At 39.8% G+C, this 15,393-nt stretch overlaps 1 protein-coding gene across 1 annotated transcript; it reads left to right on the forward strand.

The window, feature by feature from the left end:
* Positions 1–8,762: 8,762 nt before the first annotated feature.
* Positions 8,763–11,914, forward strand: LOC308284959 (protein shisa-like-2A; the record flags this gene model as incomplete). The annotated part of the gene is made up of 3 exons (XM_080725681.1): positions 8,763–8,953; positions 10,236–10,372; positions 11,730–11,914. 3 exons carry the CDS (start codon positions 8,763–8,765, stop codon positions 11,912–11,914), a joined length of 513 nt encoding a protein of 170 aa, XP_080581807.1.
* Positions 11,915–15,393: the final 3,479 nt, after the last annotated feature.

Raw genomic sequence — 15,393 nt, forward strand, 5'->3', positions numbered from 1 at the left:
GGCATTCAAGCGAGGATCAAACACGCTCACTCTCACACTTGCTTAAGTATGGAACTGAAGGTTCTTGCACAGGTGATTATTTGGCTTTATAAACACCATAGTTAATGTCCTATGTGGTGGAATGGTGGAAAGTTGATAAGGGAGGTTGTTAAATGGGCAATGCATCATGGGTAGTGCAGTCTATGTACTGCTACCATACACATTCACACTGTTCTCAGTCTAGCAGTGTTGCCAGGTCTGCCCATTATAAGCAACTCGGTCTTGTTTCCCCATAACTTCTAGTTGTGGGTTGTTTTGTTCGGGCTTGTTCTGAAGTAAAGTTGCTTATTTGGCTTGCTTTCAACATCCTTCCAACATGCTTCCTGTTAGAATCAGCCTAGTCTGTGTGCAGAGTGGGTTAATTCCCTTTTTTGAGCCACATGAGGTCAAGCAGCTACTGTGTGTGTAGTGTGGGGAGAGTTGAAGACTTGTTAGAAGGTTGCATGGGAAAAGTACAGTTGCATGATGGTACAGTTCTACTAAAAGGAGATTCTAGGAAGCTCTCCCTATTTACTCAGGAACCTTTGAGAGAGAGGTTTGAGTGAGAGGAATATTCCAGCATGGTGAGAGGCTTGTTCACTGCTAAATGCTAATGTTAGCGCATTTGGAACCTTTGAGTTGTATGGAGTAAGAGGATACATTCCAGCATGGGGAGAGGCTTGTTCACTGCTAAATGCTAATGTTAGAGGCTAATGCTAGTAACACTCAGGGGTGCCATTGTCTTATGCTACAAACGCTAGCATGGTAACACTGAAGTGGCCATGTGAAATGGATAAACTGAGTTGATTATTGTATCTATGCACAGCCAGTACATGCTGAACGTTGTTCGGAACAGCGTTAAACACTTGTTCTGTAATTTTGCACACGGTGAGAAAAAAAAAAAAAAAAAAAAAAAAAAAAAAAAAAAAATATATATATATATATATATATATTTACTGCATAGGCTGGCTGCTGCTTCGATTCTGCCATTTTGCTGTATGCTCAACTTATGCTCATGCTAAAGCTGCTACACGTCTGTTGCTAACATCATGTTTCATTTCCAGGCTTCTGCCATTTTGCTGTATGCTCAACTTATGCTCATGCTAAAGCTGCTACATGTTTGTTGCTAACATCATGTTTCATTTCCAGGCTTCTGCCATTTTGCTGTATGCTCAACTTATGCTCATGCTAAAGCTGCTACATGTCTGTTGCTAACATCATGTTTCATTTCCAGGCTTCTGCCATTTTGCTGTATGCTCAACTTATGCTCATGCTAAAGCTGCTACATGTCTGTTGCTAACATCATGTTTCATTTCCAGGCTTCTGCCATTTTGCTGTATGCTCAACTTATGCTCATGCTAAAGCTGCTACATGTCTGTTGCTAACATCATGTTTCATTTCCAGGCTTCTTTCTTTATCAGTTGTGCTGCTATGCTACAATGATCACATAATTGTGCTAATGGCTCTTGTTGCTGCTGCTTCAGTCAGATACTATCATGTGTCCTAGAATTTCAGCTATTGCTAGCTCCACTCAACCTGCTGCTGCCTGCTAGCATAACTGCTAATAATTACAGCTAATGCTACTGCTAGTTAATGCTAACATCATGTTTATCATTACAGCTCCATGCCGGAGCTGTGGCATGCCCACTGCTACGGCATCAGGTTTTATCATTGCAGCTTCATGCTAAAGCTGCTTCATGTTCCGCTAAATCGTGTTTTTCTATATAGCTTCTTGCTGAGGCTGCTACATGTCTGCTGCGAACATCATGTTTATCTTTTCAGCTTCGTGCTGGAGCTGCTGCATGGCTGCTGCTACAGCATGTCATTGCAGCGTTGTGCTGCAGCTTCTGTGTGTTTTCTGCTAACATGTTTATCTTTATAGTTTCGTCCACTACTGTATAATGCCATGAGGCCAGTCAGGAGTCGGTTGGCACTGCAGAGGGCATTGCTACTACAGCTTCAGCTAACGCTACTTCTGCTGCAACCATGAGCCTGCCTGCCTGTACTCCTGCCTGCCTGCCCACCTGCTGCACGCCTGCCCGCCTGCTGGCCCGCCTGCTTGCACGCTACAGATTCAGCAGACAGGGGAGTGGCTGCCTGCCTGTTTCATGAGCGACATCGATGTGTCGCGATGATCGAGGATTCTGGATCGAGGATACTCACCTGGACCTCCTCCCGAAGCCATGAAAGGCAGGTCATTCGTTAATCAAACTGCATCTTCATCTAAAGGCATAATTATATGGCTGATAAGTCAGATGTATTATATAGATTGCGTGGTTGTGGATGATAATAATAATTATAATAATGATGATCGTTGCAACAAGTCTCAAGATGATTCTAAGTATATTTCAGCAGCACCTTATGCTTGTATGAGTTCATTAATATTCAGCCGGGTGGTGCATCAAGGCAATCCAGACTACGTTCTCAAACTAATACTTCTTTCTATCCTCTATGTCATGGTATCTGCCTGGCGTCCTCTGGCGAGGCAAGCTGTATCGGACCTTGGAAGGATGGCTACCAGAGATGCTTCCTGCAGCATCGGGGATGGCTCCACACCTGTACATCTCTCTATGCATACAACCGGGCTGGCTCCAACTCGGACGTTATGGACGCTGATCCTCAGCAGCTATGAATGTTACTCGCCAGGAAGGAGGTCATTCTTGTTGCTCAAAAGCATGAGCGGCATTAAGTGAGGAGACGGTCGGCTAATTAATTGCTCAAAGGTGGTTGGCACGGTTATCACAGCTGTTAATATCAACTTCCAATTGCAGGGTCACGTCTACCTAGCATGGTGGGTAACCTCAAACAGCTCGCTCCCCCTTTAAGGGATGGGGCACAACTCGGCAAGCGTAGCTGATTCACTCTTCTTCGCAGTGTAGGATGGCTTAAGACCAACTGCTTAATACAATTTGGTTCTGCGTTAGAACCGCTCGCACACACAGCACAGCAAGCGTAGCTGACCCACTTTATACACTAATGGTAGGATGGCCTTTTCTTAATTTAAGAACTGCTTCTTAACAGAATAATTATTTCAAAGGTCGGCAGCGTCGCTTCGCTGCCTCTCTTAGCTATTTCATTTCACTAATCATAGAATGGTCTCTCTTTTAAGATGCAGCATGTATCTTTTAGCATAAAATAAATTTGTCAACGCAGAGATCGCAGCTAGCTGCTGCTACACATAGTTACTGCTAAGCTTAGGATGGCTTCTCATGGTTCAAGACTCTGCAGTCTTTTACTTTTAATCATGTAGAAGTCTGCAGTGGCGCTCTGCTGCTACACATAACCAGAGTCTGACTGACACAGGTTTTATGTGGCGTTGGGTTCCGTGTTTTGGGGGGTTTTAAAGCGCTCTCTGGTTGGCCGAGCCCTGCCAAGACAGAGAGCAAGCTCATTAGTTTTGGGGGGTATTGCTGCGTTCCCTGATTTTGCTTAGCATGCTCAGAAATGCCTGCACAAAATTCAGGGAGCATCTCCGATCGCGGAGCCCTTCAAACGCCAAGTTTAACTGTATTCCATTTATGCAATAAATGGTTAAATATCCTTGCCAATATCTTGCCGAGTCTATCTGTTCATTATGTTATTAATTGTTATATTCTTGACGTGAATGTTCCTGCCTAAAATAAAGCATAGCGTAAGTTTATGCAGGGCATGGGAGTCAAGTCGCCGCCAGTCTGAGTGTCAGTTGTCAGTCAGCTCTGTTCTCATACCTCATTAACATATCTGCTGGTCATTATGTCACATGACTGCCATACTCCAATCAGAGCTCTCAATCAGTAGGGAAGGCTCCTTTAAATAGAGCTTGCTTTCCCTACCAATGCTTGGTTCCGAAGCTTCGGAATCATTTGCTGCTTGCTTCCTCCTCCACCCCAGCCTCCACTTTGCATGATCACTCTGGCTAAGCTCAAATACTTGTGATTGTCTGATTAAGTTACATGTCAATGTGGTTAAGCAAGTACTGTGATCTTGTCTAAGTTTCATGTCATGTTGTTAAGCTCATACTGTGATTTTGTCTAAGTTCATGTCAATGTTGATAAGCTCAATACTGTGATTTGACTATGTTACATGTCACGGTTATTGCTATTTGCTATTCTATCCCTATGGGGGGTATTGCTGCGTTCCCTGATTTTGCTTAGCATGCTCAGAAATGCCTGCACAAAATTCAGGGAGCATCTCCGATCGCGGAGCCCTTCAAACGCCAAGTTTAACTGTATTCCATTTATGCAATAAATGGTTAAATATCCTTGCCAATATCTTGCCGAGTCTATCTGTTCATTATGTTATTAATTGTTATATTCTTGACGTGAATGTTCCTGCCTAAATTACATTCAATGAAAAGCTATCCTGTAAAATTCTGAAAATGTCACTTACACCCTTTGTGCTCCAAGCTCACTTTTCTGAGGTCTCAGGTTCTATGGAAACTGATTCTTTGTGTGCCCAACAGTCCGACTCTCCACATTGACTAACACTATCTCTAACCAAAACCCTGCAACACATACACATATACCGCTGTACTATAGTTTTGTTGTTGCAGTTTGATGTTGTGTGCACAGGTGAACACACACAGAAACACATCACGCACGCACGCACGCACGCACGCACGCACACACACACACACACACACACACACACACACACACACACTGTGTGAGCTGAATCAGCCGATGATGTACTGTAAGTGTTTTATGCCTGTTGTCCGTCTCTCTCTCATTGTAATCATGTCTGAACTGCAATTAAGATGCGGGTGCATGTACCGGTATAGGGTCCAATCCGGTGTGCCTTCTGCTTCAAATAACTTTTCAGAGGCTGGGTTGCACCAACAAGGATTAATGTGTATCTATTAATCTAGTTGCACAAAACATTAAACCTAGTTTACAAAATAATCACGTTTACATTTAAACCATCCTTTTAATCATGGTTTCAACAGTAAACCTGGCTTAATTGTAATCTGGTTGCTCCAAACTCTGATCTAGATTTCAGTTAGGGATTAATTATTAATTACAGATGAGGTGGTTGAACCACTTAAATCCTATAAACTTTGTTTAAATATCATTGTTTTTACTCTTATATGCTACCTTTTAACTTAATTGTGTTGCACTTTGCCCTGACCATCCTTCACAGCATACAATCACTCAGTTATGCTTTTATGGTGTGTTTTAATTTTACCTGCAGTTGAAGTCCTATTGAGATGCAAGATCTCATACAAAAGGTTGCAATTTACACAAAATAAACAAACTTTTACATGAAACAGAAACATTTAACACAAAACTAGCCTAGGGTCCCTGATCCGGTCGGGAGCGGAAACCACTTTACATCATGTTGTAGTCCTAGACGGATTACACTTTGGCCCGAAACTATCAAACCGGAAACAGTTTTAACAGTTTTGCGGCGTAGTTTTGCTTTTGGAAAATTCGTTTGGTAAATGCATCTTTTAGTCCAACTCGTAGCGACTGGCAAGACTACACTAGGCTACTCGAGCATTTTAATAGGGATTGGGGAAACAAACGGGGGGAAACAAAACAAAGCGACGCCGCTTATTCTGCTCGTACTGTAGTTTCCGCCTAGAACGGATCAACGGCCAGTTGTAAACGAACACCAGGCTTTCCCCTGAGAAAGCCTGGTGATGCGAGGTTAACACAAAACCATCATGTTTTTACAAATATGCATATTTACAAATATGCAAGCAGATTTTTGTCTGGGATTACAGTACATAGTTTTATGTTTCACTAAACTTCTAAGTAAAAAAATGAATTTAAATACAAATTGACATTAAAAATATATATATCAAAAGAAATCAAATAAAAAAGTAAATAATTGTAATTAAACACATTTAAATTCAAGTAACATTATTACATTATTTTAGAGTGTTTTAATATGATTTATTTTTGCAGTGTTACAATTGCCCCGTCAAGGGGGAAATTGTAACACATTGAGAGGTTAACACAAAACCATCATGTTTATCGGCTGTATTATTGTCCAATGAATCTAGGTACATTAATTAGATCTAGGGGTAATAAGGACTTGGCTAAAGGGATTAGGAAACATGTTATGGCCCCCATTGGTGGAGCTGTGAACTGACCTGATGTTATTGTAGGGAGACTGAAGTCAAACGTAACAGACACTCATCAGAAACAAGCTAGAGGGATGTGACTTTCTGCACATGCTCAGTAGGGTCCTCTCTCTGCCTATAGAAGAATAGAATGATCAAATCATCTCAACATTTTTCAACAAAAACAGATTTTGAGGTGTAAAAGTACATTTGTTCAGTTTTCCTTCTGCTGTCTAAAGTTTGGATGACAGCTCATTTAAATTGAATTGTGTCTCTATGCTAAAAATGTCTATTGGTCATCAATTTATGTTAGCAGCCTACTAATATTATCTAGTTTATAGCTAGGATATGGGATTTCATCCCATATGCCCGATCGGGGTCAATTGTAATATTGTGTTACAAATATGCAAGCAGATTTTTGTCTGGGATTACAGTACATAGTTTTATGTTTCACTAAACTTCTAAGTAAAAAAATGAATTTAAATACAAATTGACATTAAAAATATATATATCAAAAGAAATCAAATACAAAAAGTAAATAATTGTAATTAAACACATTTAAATTCAAGTAACATTATTACATTATTTTAGAGTGTTTTAATATGATTTATTTTTGCAGTGTTACAATTGCCCCGTCAAGGGGGAAATTGTAACACATTGCATTAAAATAAACATTTAGTCTTGTCCTTAGGCTACTAGTGAAATCTTATGAATTGTATTATTAATTAGGGCACATAGTCAATATGTTGTATATCAAAATATGACTGGTATATTTCAAGTAGTCTGTGAATTATTAAGGAAATTGTAAATAGTGCTACTTTTGACCCCAGTCTGCCCTACAATCAATCATGGTCGATCATGTTATTGTTGTACAATCAATAGTAATAGCAAGTGGGAGGACACAAAGCAGAATTTGCATCCTGCTGGAATCTCTTTCCGTGCAAAGGGAACATGTTTTGTCATCAAGGATTATTGTCAGGATTATTTTTTAACTGCACGTGCCTATGTTTTAACATAATCTTAATTTCAACACGGGCAATAGCCCCCCCATGTGCTGTAACTCAACCCCCAATGAGGATTCATATAGAAGAAGCTGTAAATAGAACCCTAACAAATAGTTTAATTGTATGATTGATCTGAGTCGACACATGATTTCACACAGACTAATGAATGGTCATTCATTCATAGCGTTGTGATCCTTTAGGGCAGGGTTTCCCAAAGTAGAGTGACGTGATGCCAGTCCAGGGGTGCCGCAGAATAATCTGACAATATCTGGAATTCAGCAATATAACGCCATTAATACACTATACTTGCACTGTACTTTTTCCATCTACGGTTGTGCTCGAGGTCATGGCCACCAGATGGCATCAAACCTGATCACTGAATTCCGTGAATCTCAACCTTTTAAATTCCAATTTCCAAGGAACCCCAGTTTGATATACATTCGGGCACGGACCCCCATTTTTATCTCTGTAACCCAATACAGAGCCAAGTTATAGACTATAGCCAAGTTATAGACTATAACTTGGCTCTGTATTGGGTTACAGAGATAAAAATGGGGCTCCGTGCCCGAATGTATATCACGTTTGGACCCCTGGTTGAGAACCCATGTTGAGAAACAGTGTTCAAGACGACGTGACATTAAACTTTAAAAGGCTACTCATAAATGATTTGATTCTGTTTTCAAACGGAGAAATTGTTATGAGGTAAATGGTATGGCTCATGGCCATGGTCAAGGATCTGTGCGTTTTGACAAAAGTGTAAACACAATGTGCTTTTCACATTTACCTCGCCCTAAAATTACCTCTGGGAAGTGGGAACTCAGATTGACCTCGCCCAGACTGTCTGGGTGAGATGAATAGATTTTTTTTTTTTTTTATGTCCTTTTCACATAGTTTTATTCAACTCACCCAGACTGTCTGCATAGGTGAGCTGAATACCTTTTTTACACATAGTTTTCACATTTAAGTGTTTTTTTTCACATTTAACAGTTTTATTTAAGTGCCCAGAATGTCTGAGTGAGGTGAATAATGTGAAGGACATTTTTATTGAGTGCTGGCTGTTTCCCAGTTTAATCATGTTATTCTTGCTGATAGCATTTTGGCTATATGGGACCTTTAACAAAACAATTATGTCTTTTGACTCTTGACCCATTGGAGTGTAAAGGCATACTAAATGAGACCAAAATGTGCTCTCCTCTCTCATGTCAAGTGGTCGCTATAATAATAGGCCTATACATTTTAATTTCAGCACCATGGACAGCTCAGCACCATGGACAGCTCAGCACGAGTGTAATTGACTGTAAAATTATCTACAATTACTGTGCATGTAGTGATGTAGATACTAGCTTGTGACAAATGGCTCAAGAGAAAGGTTAGTTCTTTGAAGCAGCAGTGCTTGCTGCAATAGCGCGTGTGGGTGGGGTGGGGGGGAGAGAGAGAGAGAGAGAGAGAGCGAGAGAGAGAGAGAGAGAGAGAGAGAGAGAGAGAGAGAGAGTGAGTTTTCATAAATCTCCAGATGTGGAGTTATCGATCTTGCATTCGGGTGAAGAGCAGACCGGGTAGCAAACAATCATCATAGAAAAGCAGACCGGGTAGCAAACAATCATCATACTATGAGGAAAGCTCCTTTCAACTGGCGTTATAATGACACACTTCACTTTGCTCCACTGTTAACCTGCTAATTGTATTGTATGAACATGAGCATTCAGAGCGCTGAATGCACCAGTTACAACAGCGCTGAGGGCTTGTTCGTCCCCGGCTTCTCGTGCCCCAAGCCGGGAAACGATGGCAGCGCAGTCTTCTGTTGCGGTTTTAATGACATTAAATATTGTTGTGACGATTCCAACAGCTTTTTCCCATACGAATATGGATATATGTGGTGGCTGAGGTAAGGAAAGTTCTTAACAATTCTTTGAAATGTTTAAATTGGATCATTTTGATTTGTTTCTCCACATTGTCTTCCGTCCTGTAAAATCACCTTAATTTGCTTTATTTTGTCAACTGTATAAGAATAGGCTATAGACCATGGTAGGCTACATGCCTATCTTGAGCCTAATTATTTCTTTGTTAAACGATAGAATGCTTGAAAAGCATAATAGATGCGATGCATAGGTTACAAATCCCTTGCTTTTCTTTGACAACAATTTATCGTCAACTTAAAGGACACAAAGTTCTCAAAGCTATCGTTCTGAAAGCATAATGGACGTTTCTACATAGTTATTGATGAGGATGAGTCGATGAGCCTGATTTAGGCATAGCCTATAGTCAACATTTGTGTGTATTAGGGTTTCAGTAGCCTACAATGTTTTTCTATTTATTGTAATGCAGGTTCCCAAATTGTGCTATTGATTTCTGTTATGTAACATACCTTTTGGTAGCAGCCACGTGTCCTACTCATCATCATGTTATGGTAGGCTAATCCACGTGTGAGAGAGACTCCGAGTCTTCACTTACAACCAGAAACCAAAGTTTACCAAACCAACATAAACTGAGAAACTCCATGGGCTCTGACTAATCTACAGCCTAAATAAATTCTCGGATAGCATTCCTCGCTGGACAATTAAACAGCAAACACAGATGTGTAGCCTCCCCCTACAGTTACACCCCGCCACGCCCCTTTTAATTAACACGTTCCTAACTTCCTATACAAATCCACAGTAACTTTAAACTCCTTTTTAACCACGATAGATTAATCGAATACACCTCCTACATCGTCCTTCGTTCTGGTGACTTATACAGTAGGTGAGTTGGCCATGTTTTTTCGATTACTTGTTTTCATTGAAAAAGTAATTAAAAAAAGAAATAACTTTTTCCAAAAATATACAGGCCTATATATTAAAAAAAAATGACGAAAATAATAGAAAGAAAACACTGCCCCCTCACATATACAGAGGAGGGCAGTAGGCTTATGAATCACCAGAAACAACTAACAAGGAAGGATTTTCAGTGAATATTTATCATGGTTAAAATGGAGCTTGAAGTTAATTGGTTTATTTGGGAAGGGGCGTGTCTGATACAATTAATATCAAATATCTAAGCAACATACTGTAAGCAACGTTGTGATACCGAGTCTTAACCTTTACCTTCAACTTTACTAATACCATCTCTCACCCCCCCCCCCCCCCCCCCCCCCCCCCCCCCACACACACACACACTCTGCCTATGCTCAGTGTAGGGGCTCTGGTTGGTCTGTCCATTGCAGGGGTGGTCCTGCTGGCCTTCCTCATCACCGTGTGCGTCCTTTGTTATCTCTTCATCGCCACAAAGCCCAGTCGTCTTGACAACGGCCTGCCTTTGAGAACACCAGGTAGTTGGTCCTCTTACAATATATGATACAAGATGCTTTATTGTTTTACTGACACACACGCCCGCGCACGGATCGTTCATTGTATATAATAGATAGATAGATTCTCTCTGCAGATATGCAGTTCCCAAGCAATGATGGATCCAGTAGGTCCCCATATAGGATCATGGGCCCCAAGCCAAGCTTCTTTAGCTGCCTTCTGGGGTGAAAGAGGTGTTACTGTGCCTATTTCCCCACATGGCTGGTGTGCTCTGCTCATCTCAGGTAAGGTTGTGTGATGTGAACACAGATTAACTTGAAACTGTTGACTCTCGCTACAGACTGCAGACCTGTTGATTGATGACATTGGCAATGGGGCCCAGCCTCCCTGCTGTCTTCAGCTCCCTGATCTTGTCAACATTGAGAGATACTAAATGTCCTCCCGGCACCACTGTGTGAGGTTATTGACCACCTCTTTCCTGTGGGCGGTGTTATTGTCAGTCATCAGGCTAATCGTCGTGTCGACATGCAGTCCTGCAATTATGGGTGTACAATAGAACTTGCACATACAACATACACATGAATTATAATTTAGACTATTTTAGAGCAATTTTGCTCCTTTTTCACTCACAATTTAGTCCTTATGCCAATTAACCTTCCCCACACATTTTGGCACCTGCCAGTGAGGAGCCCCCACTGGAAGGACGCACAGTAGTGCCTCCGTCCTTCTCCCATTCAACACCCCCTGTTGCAGGTGCCACCCTAGCCCATAGTGGTGCACCGCTGGTTTCCAAACACAATTGTCCATACACAATGAACAATTGTGTTCATAAAGAAGCTTGCCAAAGCCAATTTAATTGATAGTTGAACCCCTGGACTCCACAGTGGTGGGCAGGAACTTGAGCCACCTGAGTGCTAGTTTCTAACTTTCTAACTTATTGTTTAAAAACATTTACAAAAAACATTCCCAAAAAAGCAAAAAATAAAACAAACTCAATCTTTTCAGCATTTTCAAGAAGAAATAAAAGAGAAATAAAATAAATTCCATAAATTAGAAAACAAATGTTTAAGAAGTAGTGAAAATAGCCGATCTACAAGCTCATAGCGACATAGTGAGCTTGTAGATCGGCTATTTTCACTAGTTTGGGTCCCGGGCAAACGTCTAATGTCTCTTTTGGGTCTTAGCTAAAACATTTGGGAACCACTGGGATAATGTGTTCCTCCGCATGTGCAAAACGCCACACAGGAGGCAGAAATTATTTTGAAAAATGGAAGGAGTCGCTTCCTGGTTAGTTTACGTTCTATTGGATATACTAACTGTAAGTGAGGAATGTTGTTTTTTCTTTCCTAAAGTCTGTGTGTGTTTCTATATACTCTTCAGCATCAGAGCCAATGGAGGTGCACAGCCATTCGGGAACAGACCCAACGACAGGTCCACAGGGCTTCAGGAAACACTTCATGAGCAGGAAACTGGACTGTGACAACCAGCCACCAGACCCTGAACTTCTTTTCCAGCGGTGTTTCGTGGCCACCGTCACCACTGTAAAAGTGGAGGGTCCCTCATAGGCTGCCACGGAATTAATCTCCTGCACAATAGGACCGGTGCTCCAAAGGGAGACATAGACTGCAGTCACTGCACAAAAACCTCAATGATAGCGAGAAGAAGACCTCAATGCTGTGGGGTAGAGGTAGGAAGGGCATATTCCTGCAGAAGTTTGGTTGTAAAGTTCCCCCAAGAGCATGGTCTACGTGCCAAAAGGATGGGTTGGAGGATGCGTATGTGTGTCTGTGTTTACAGTACTACAGTATGAAGTTGAAATTTCAAATTGTCTGTCTGTCTGATAAAATATGTGCATATACAGTATTGAAATGCCCGATGCACAGCCTATAAAATATTGCCAAAATGGAGATACCAAACACCTGATAACTAAGGAAGTTTAGGCAGGGCCCATTTTCAAGGACTCAGCATAAAAATGTGTCAAGAGTGAGGCACTGATCTGGAAGTATTTGTAAATTAAGCCTTAAGTTACTTTTTTCTTTTGTCGCATATTATCAATGAATAGAATTGGCGCTTTTGTTTTTATGCACACAATTCAACACAAATATGCCACAGTGTTACCCACACAATTCTGTGTCAGTGTATGATACATTTGTGTTAAAATGTATTTTTGCATTATTAAACTAATGTACTGCTTTAAAGTCTTGCCATATTAAGTGTACACATTTGAACATGCTAGTGCTGTACAGCCAATGGCCACGTGTATCTTTCAAGCCTCTTTTTTTGTAACTATTGAAGGTAGCATTGTACGCATTTGGAAGACTTTGGGCTCAGTTCATCCATGAATCAAGTAATTTATTTATGTATGTATGTATATATGTATGTATGTATGTATGTATGTGTATTTATTTATTTATTTATTTATTATTGTTTATTTATTAGGCAATATATTATTTATTGGATTAGCTTAATTTATTTTAAAAATTGTGTTATTTTGTCCAAGCCACTGTGCCACAGATATGGTACCTAATAGCACACAAAGGTATTTTGTGTCAGGCATAATTCTACTCTGTTGAATGTTAATTATGTACATATCCATATCAAGCTTTTTATAAAGCAGGAGAAAATATGTTTACCTAAAAAGTCTCATCATTTGTTGTTTTCATTGAAAAACCTTTTAAGAACACAGATGACATAATAAAATAAAAATACATTGAAATGTCAAATGTGTACTGTTGCAGAGAGTTCACAGTAGCTCATGTCATTTGCATTGCAACATCCAGATGGTGTGGAAATATGATATGATGGGAAACAATAAACCAATAAACGAACAGTTACATGTTTCGGGTAAGAGGCTTCATCAGAGCATTTCACATCACATAGATTCAATTCACTTTATACACAAGGTCAGAGATCTCCTACAGCTGAAATCTCAAGTCAATCACCAAGGTCCAATCACTTGTATGCAAGAACAAACATTGATTTTATTAATTGATTAGATTAGTTACAGGTAAATTGAGGCATACATCATAAAGTTACCGGTACATATCCAATAAACGTCACAGACAGTCTTAACCCAAAATGCATTTTAAGCTATAATCACCCTTCAGTCCATTGGGTGTGATTGATTGATTGATTGATTGATTCATTCATTCATTCATTATTTTATTTTCATGTCCTGCACACAAAGTGCTCAACCATATGAGTATATAAAACACTTACAGCATACATGTTTAAAGTATATCACATTATAGATTCAATTACAGCTCAGAATTATACAGAATGTTCTGTCTTCTCTCCCAAGCTTGACAAATACAATTTGCCATAACAAAATCTCCTTTAAAGAAACATCAGTATCTCAAATATGTGTCACAGTATTGAGTGTGCATATCCAAAGCCTTTCCAAAGCATTTCTCTCTGGGCCAGTTTCTTTAGAACATCACCCCCTCTGATAGGCATCACAATATTTCTCCATCCCACAGAATTTTTATGAAGAAAGTGAACCATGATTTGCTTCAGCTAAATGTTTTGCAATTGCATTATCCATATTTCCTGTACGGATTGTAGTTTTGTGCTCTGATATTCTTTGTTTGAGGGGTCATTTAGTTTGTCATATGTATGTAAGCTAGACGAAAAGGGACATAACATACTATAGTAAATCACATGTGTCGATTTACAGGAATTCACGTAGCCTATAGGAATCTTCCTTCCAGTACTGGGGACGTTGAATTATTTCTTGTCTGTGTGTTGTTGCAACAGGCAAAGTTACCACATCTGCCGGTATACGTTCCAGTTATTGTCAGCAGTGTGGTCTAATTTAAACCATATATTGTGGGTGCTCTCCTGAATGTAACAAGGGGTGGGCATTGGCAGAGGTCCTTCAAAGTCCTTTTAACTTGCTCTGAAGAAGGCCTAGTGCCTAAAAGCGTTAGCGTTCAGAATAAAATGGAACACTGCATCTGAGCCTGTCTTGCATTTTTTTATCTTGGTGTGCTGCTTTTCTCCACTTCTGTGGATGTTCCAGTCCTTCAAAGTCTGCTCTGTGTCTTTTTTGATTTGTGAAGCACAGTGATTATATTCAGTAGAGAAACAATTAAGTGCGAATTGGATTTTTAGTCTTTGGTGCATTAGATAAAAGATCAGACATTGTATGACTTCTTGAATAGAATTTGATGGTGCATTACATAAATGATCAGAGTGGGAGTTGGTATTCGATCGAGAGATCATTGAATGGCTTTCTGAATTGAATTGGAAGAATAGCCCCTGTCCTTAAACCGAGTATGGTTTGATTGGATCGAGTGAAAGTCATCAAGATCTGAACAGTTGCGTTTGTTTGTTGTTCTTTAGGTGTCCAGGATGGTTACTTACTGGTAGCATGCAAAATCGAATTGCTTTCCGTGTCTTTTCTGAAAAATGATGTCTGTTCCAGTTTCATCCTTATGGTTAAATCCAAATAATTAATGTTGTAATGTTGAACATGCTTTGTTCAAAAGTGAATTTCAGTAAACTTTATTGTTGAGATATGATACAAAGTCCATTAGTTCAGCCTGTATCCCCTCCCAAAATAACAGGATATCATCAATGTACCGTTTGTATAATTTTATCTTTGAATATTGGGAATTAGGGATTATTATTATATATGACCTTTTCTTCCCATTTTCCCACAACAAATTCAGCCACAATCCCAGCCTGTTTGAGGTACCAGTTGGATCCATATTACATGTAACTGCGACTCAGAACAAGGTGTAATAGAATCAAAATGTACATAAAGTACTCATAATGCAAAATGTCCCATTATCAAATGTTTTCAAAAAATCTTTTGAAAATGGCAGATCTACAAGCTCAGCTGCAAGGTTATTTTCAAATGGCCAAAGGTTGAAGTGGTTAATGTATGTTTTGTAATTATAATCAAAAAGTAACTACTATCTAATGTTTTCAAATAATTGTAGTTGAGTAAAAGTACAAGATTTGCCTCTGAGAGTGTAGTAGAAGTAAAAGTACTGAACTTTGGAAATACTCCAGTAAAGTTGAACTTAAGTACTTACAC

This window comes from Nannobrachium achirus (genome assembly GCF_963921795.1).
Source record: "Nannobrachium achirus genome assembly, chromosome: 5".
NCBI lineage: Eukaryota > Metazoa > Chordata > Actinopteri > Myctophiformes > Myctophidae > Nannobrachium > Nannobrachium achirus.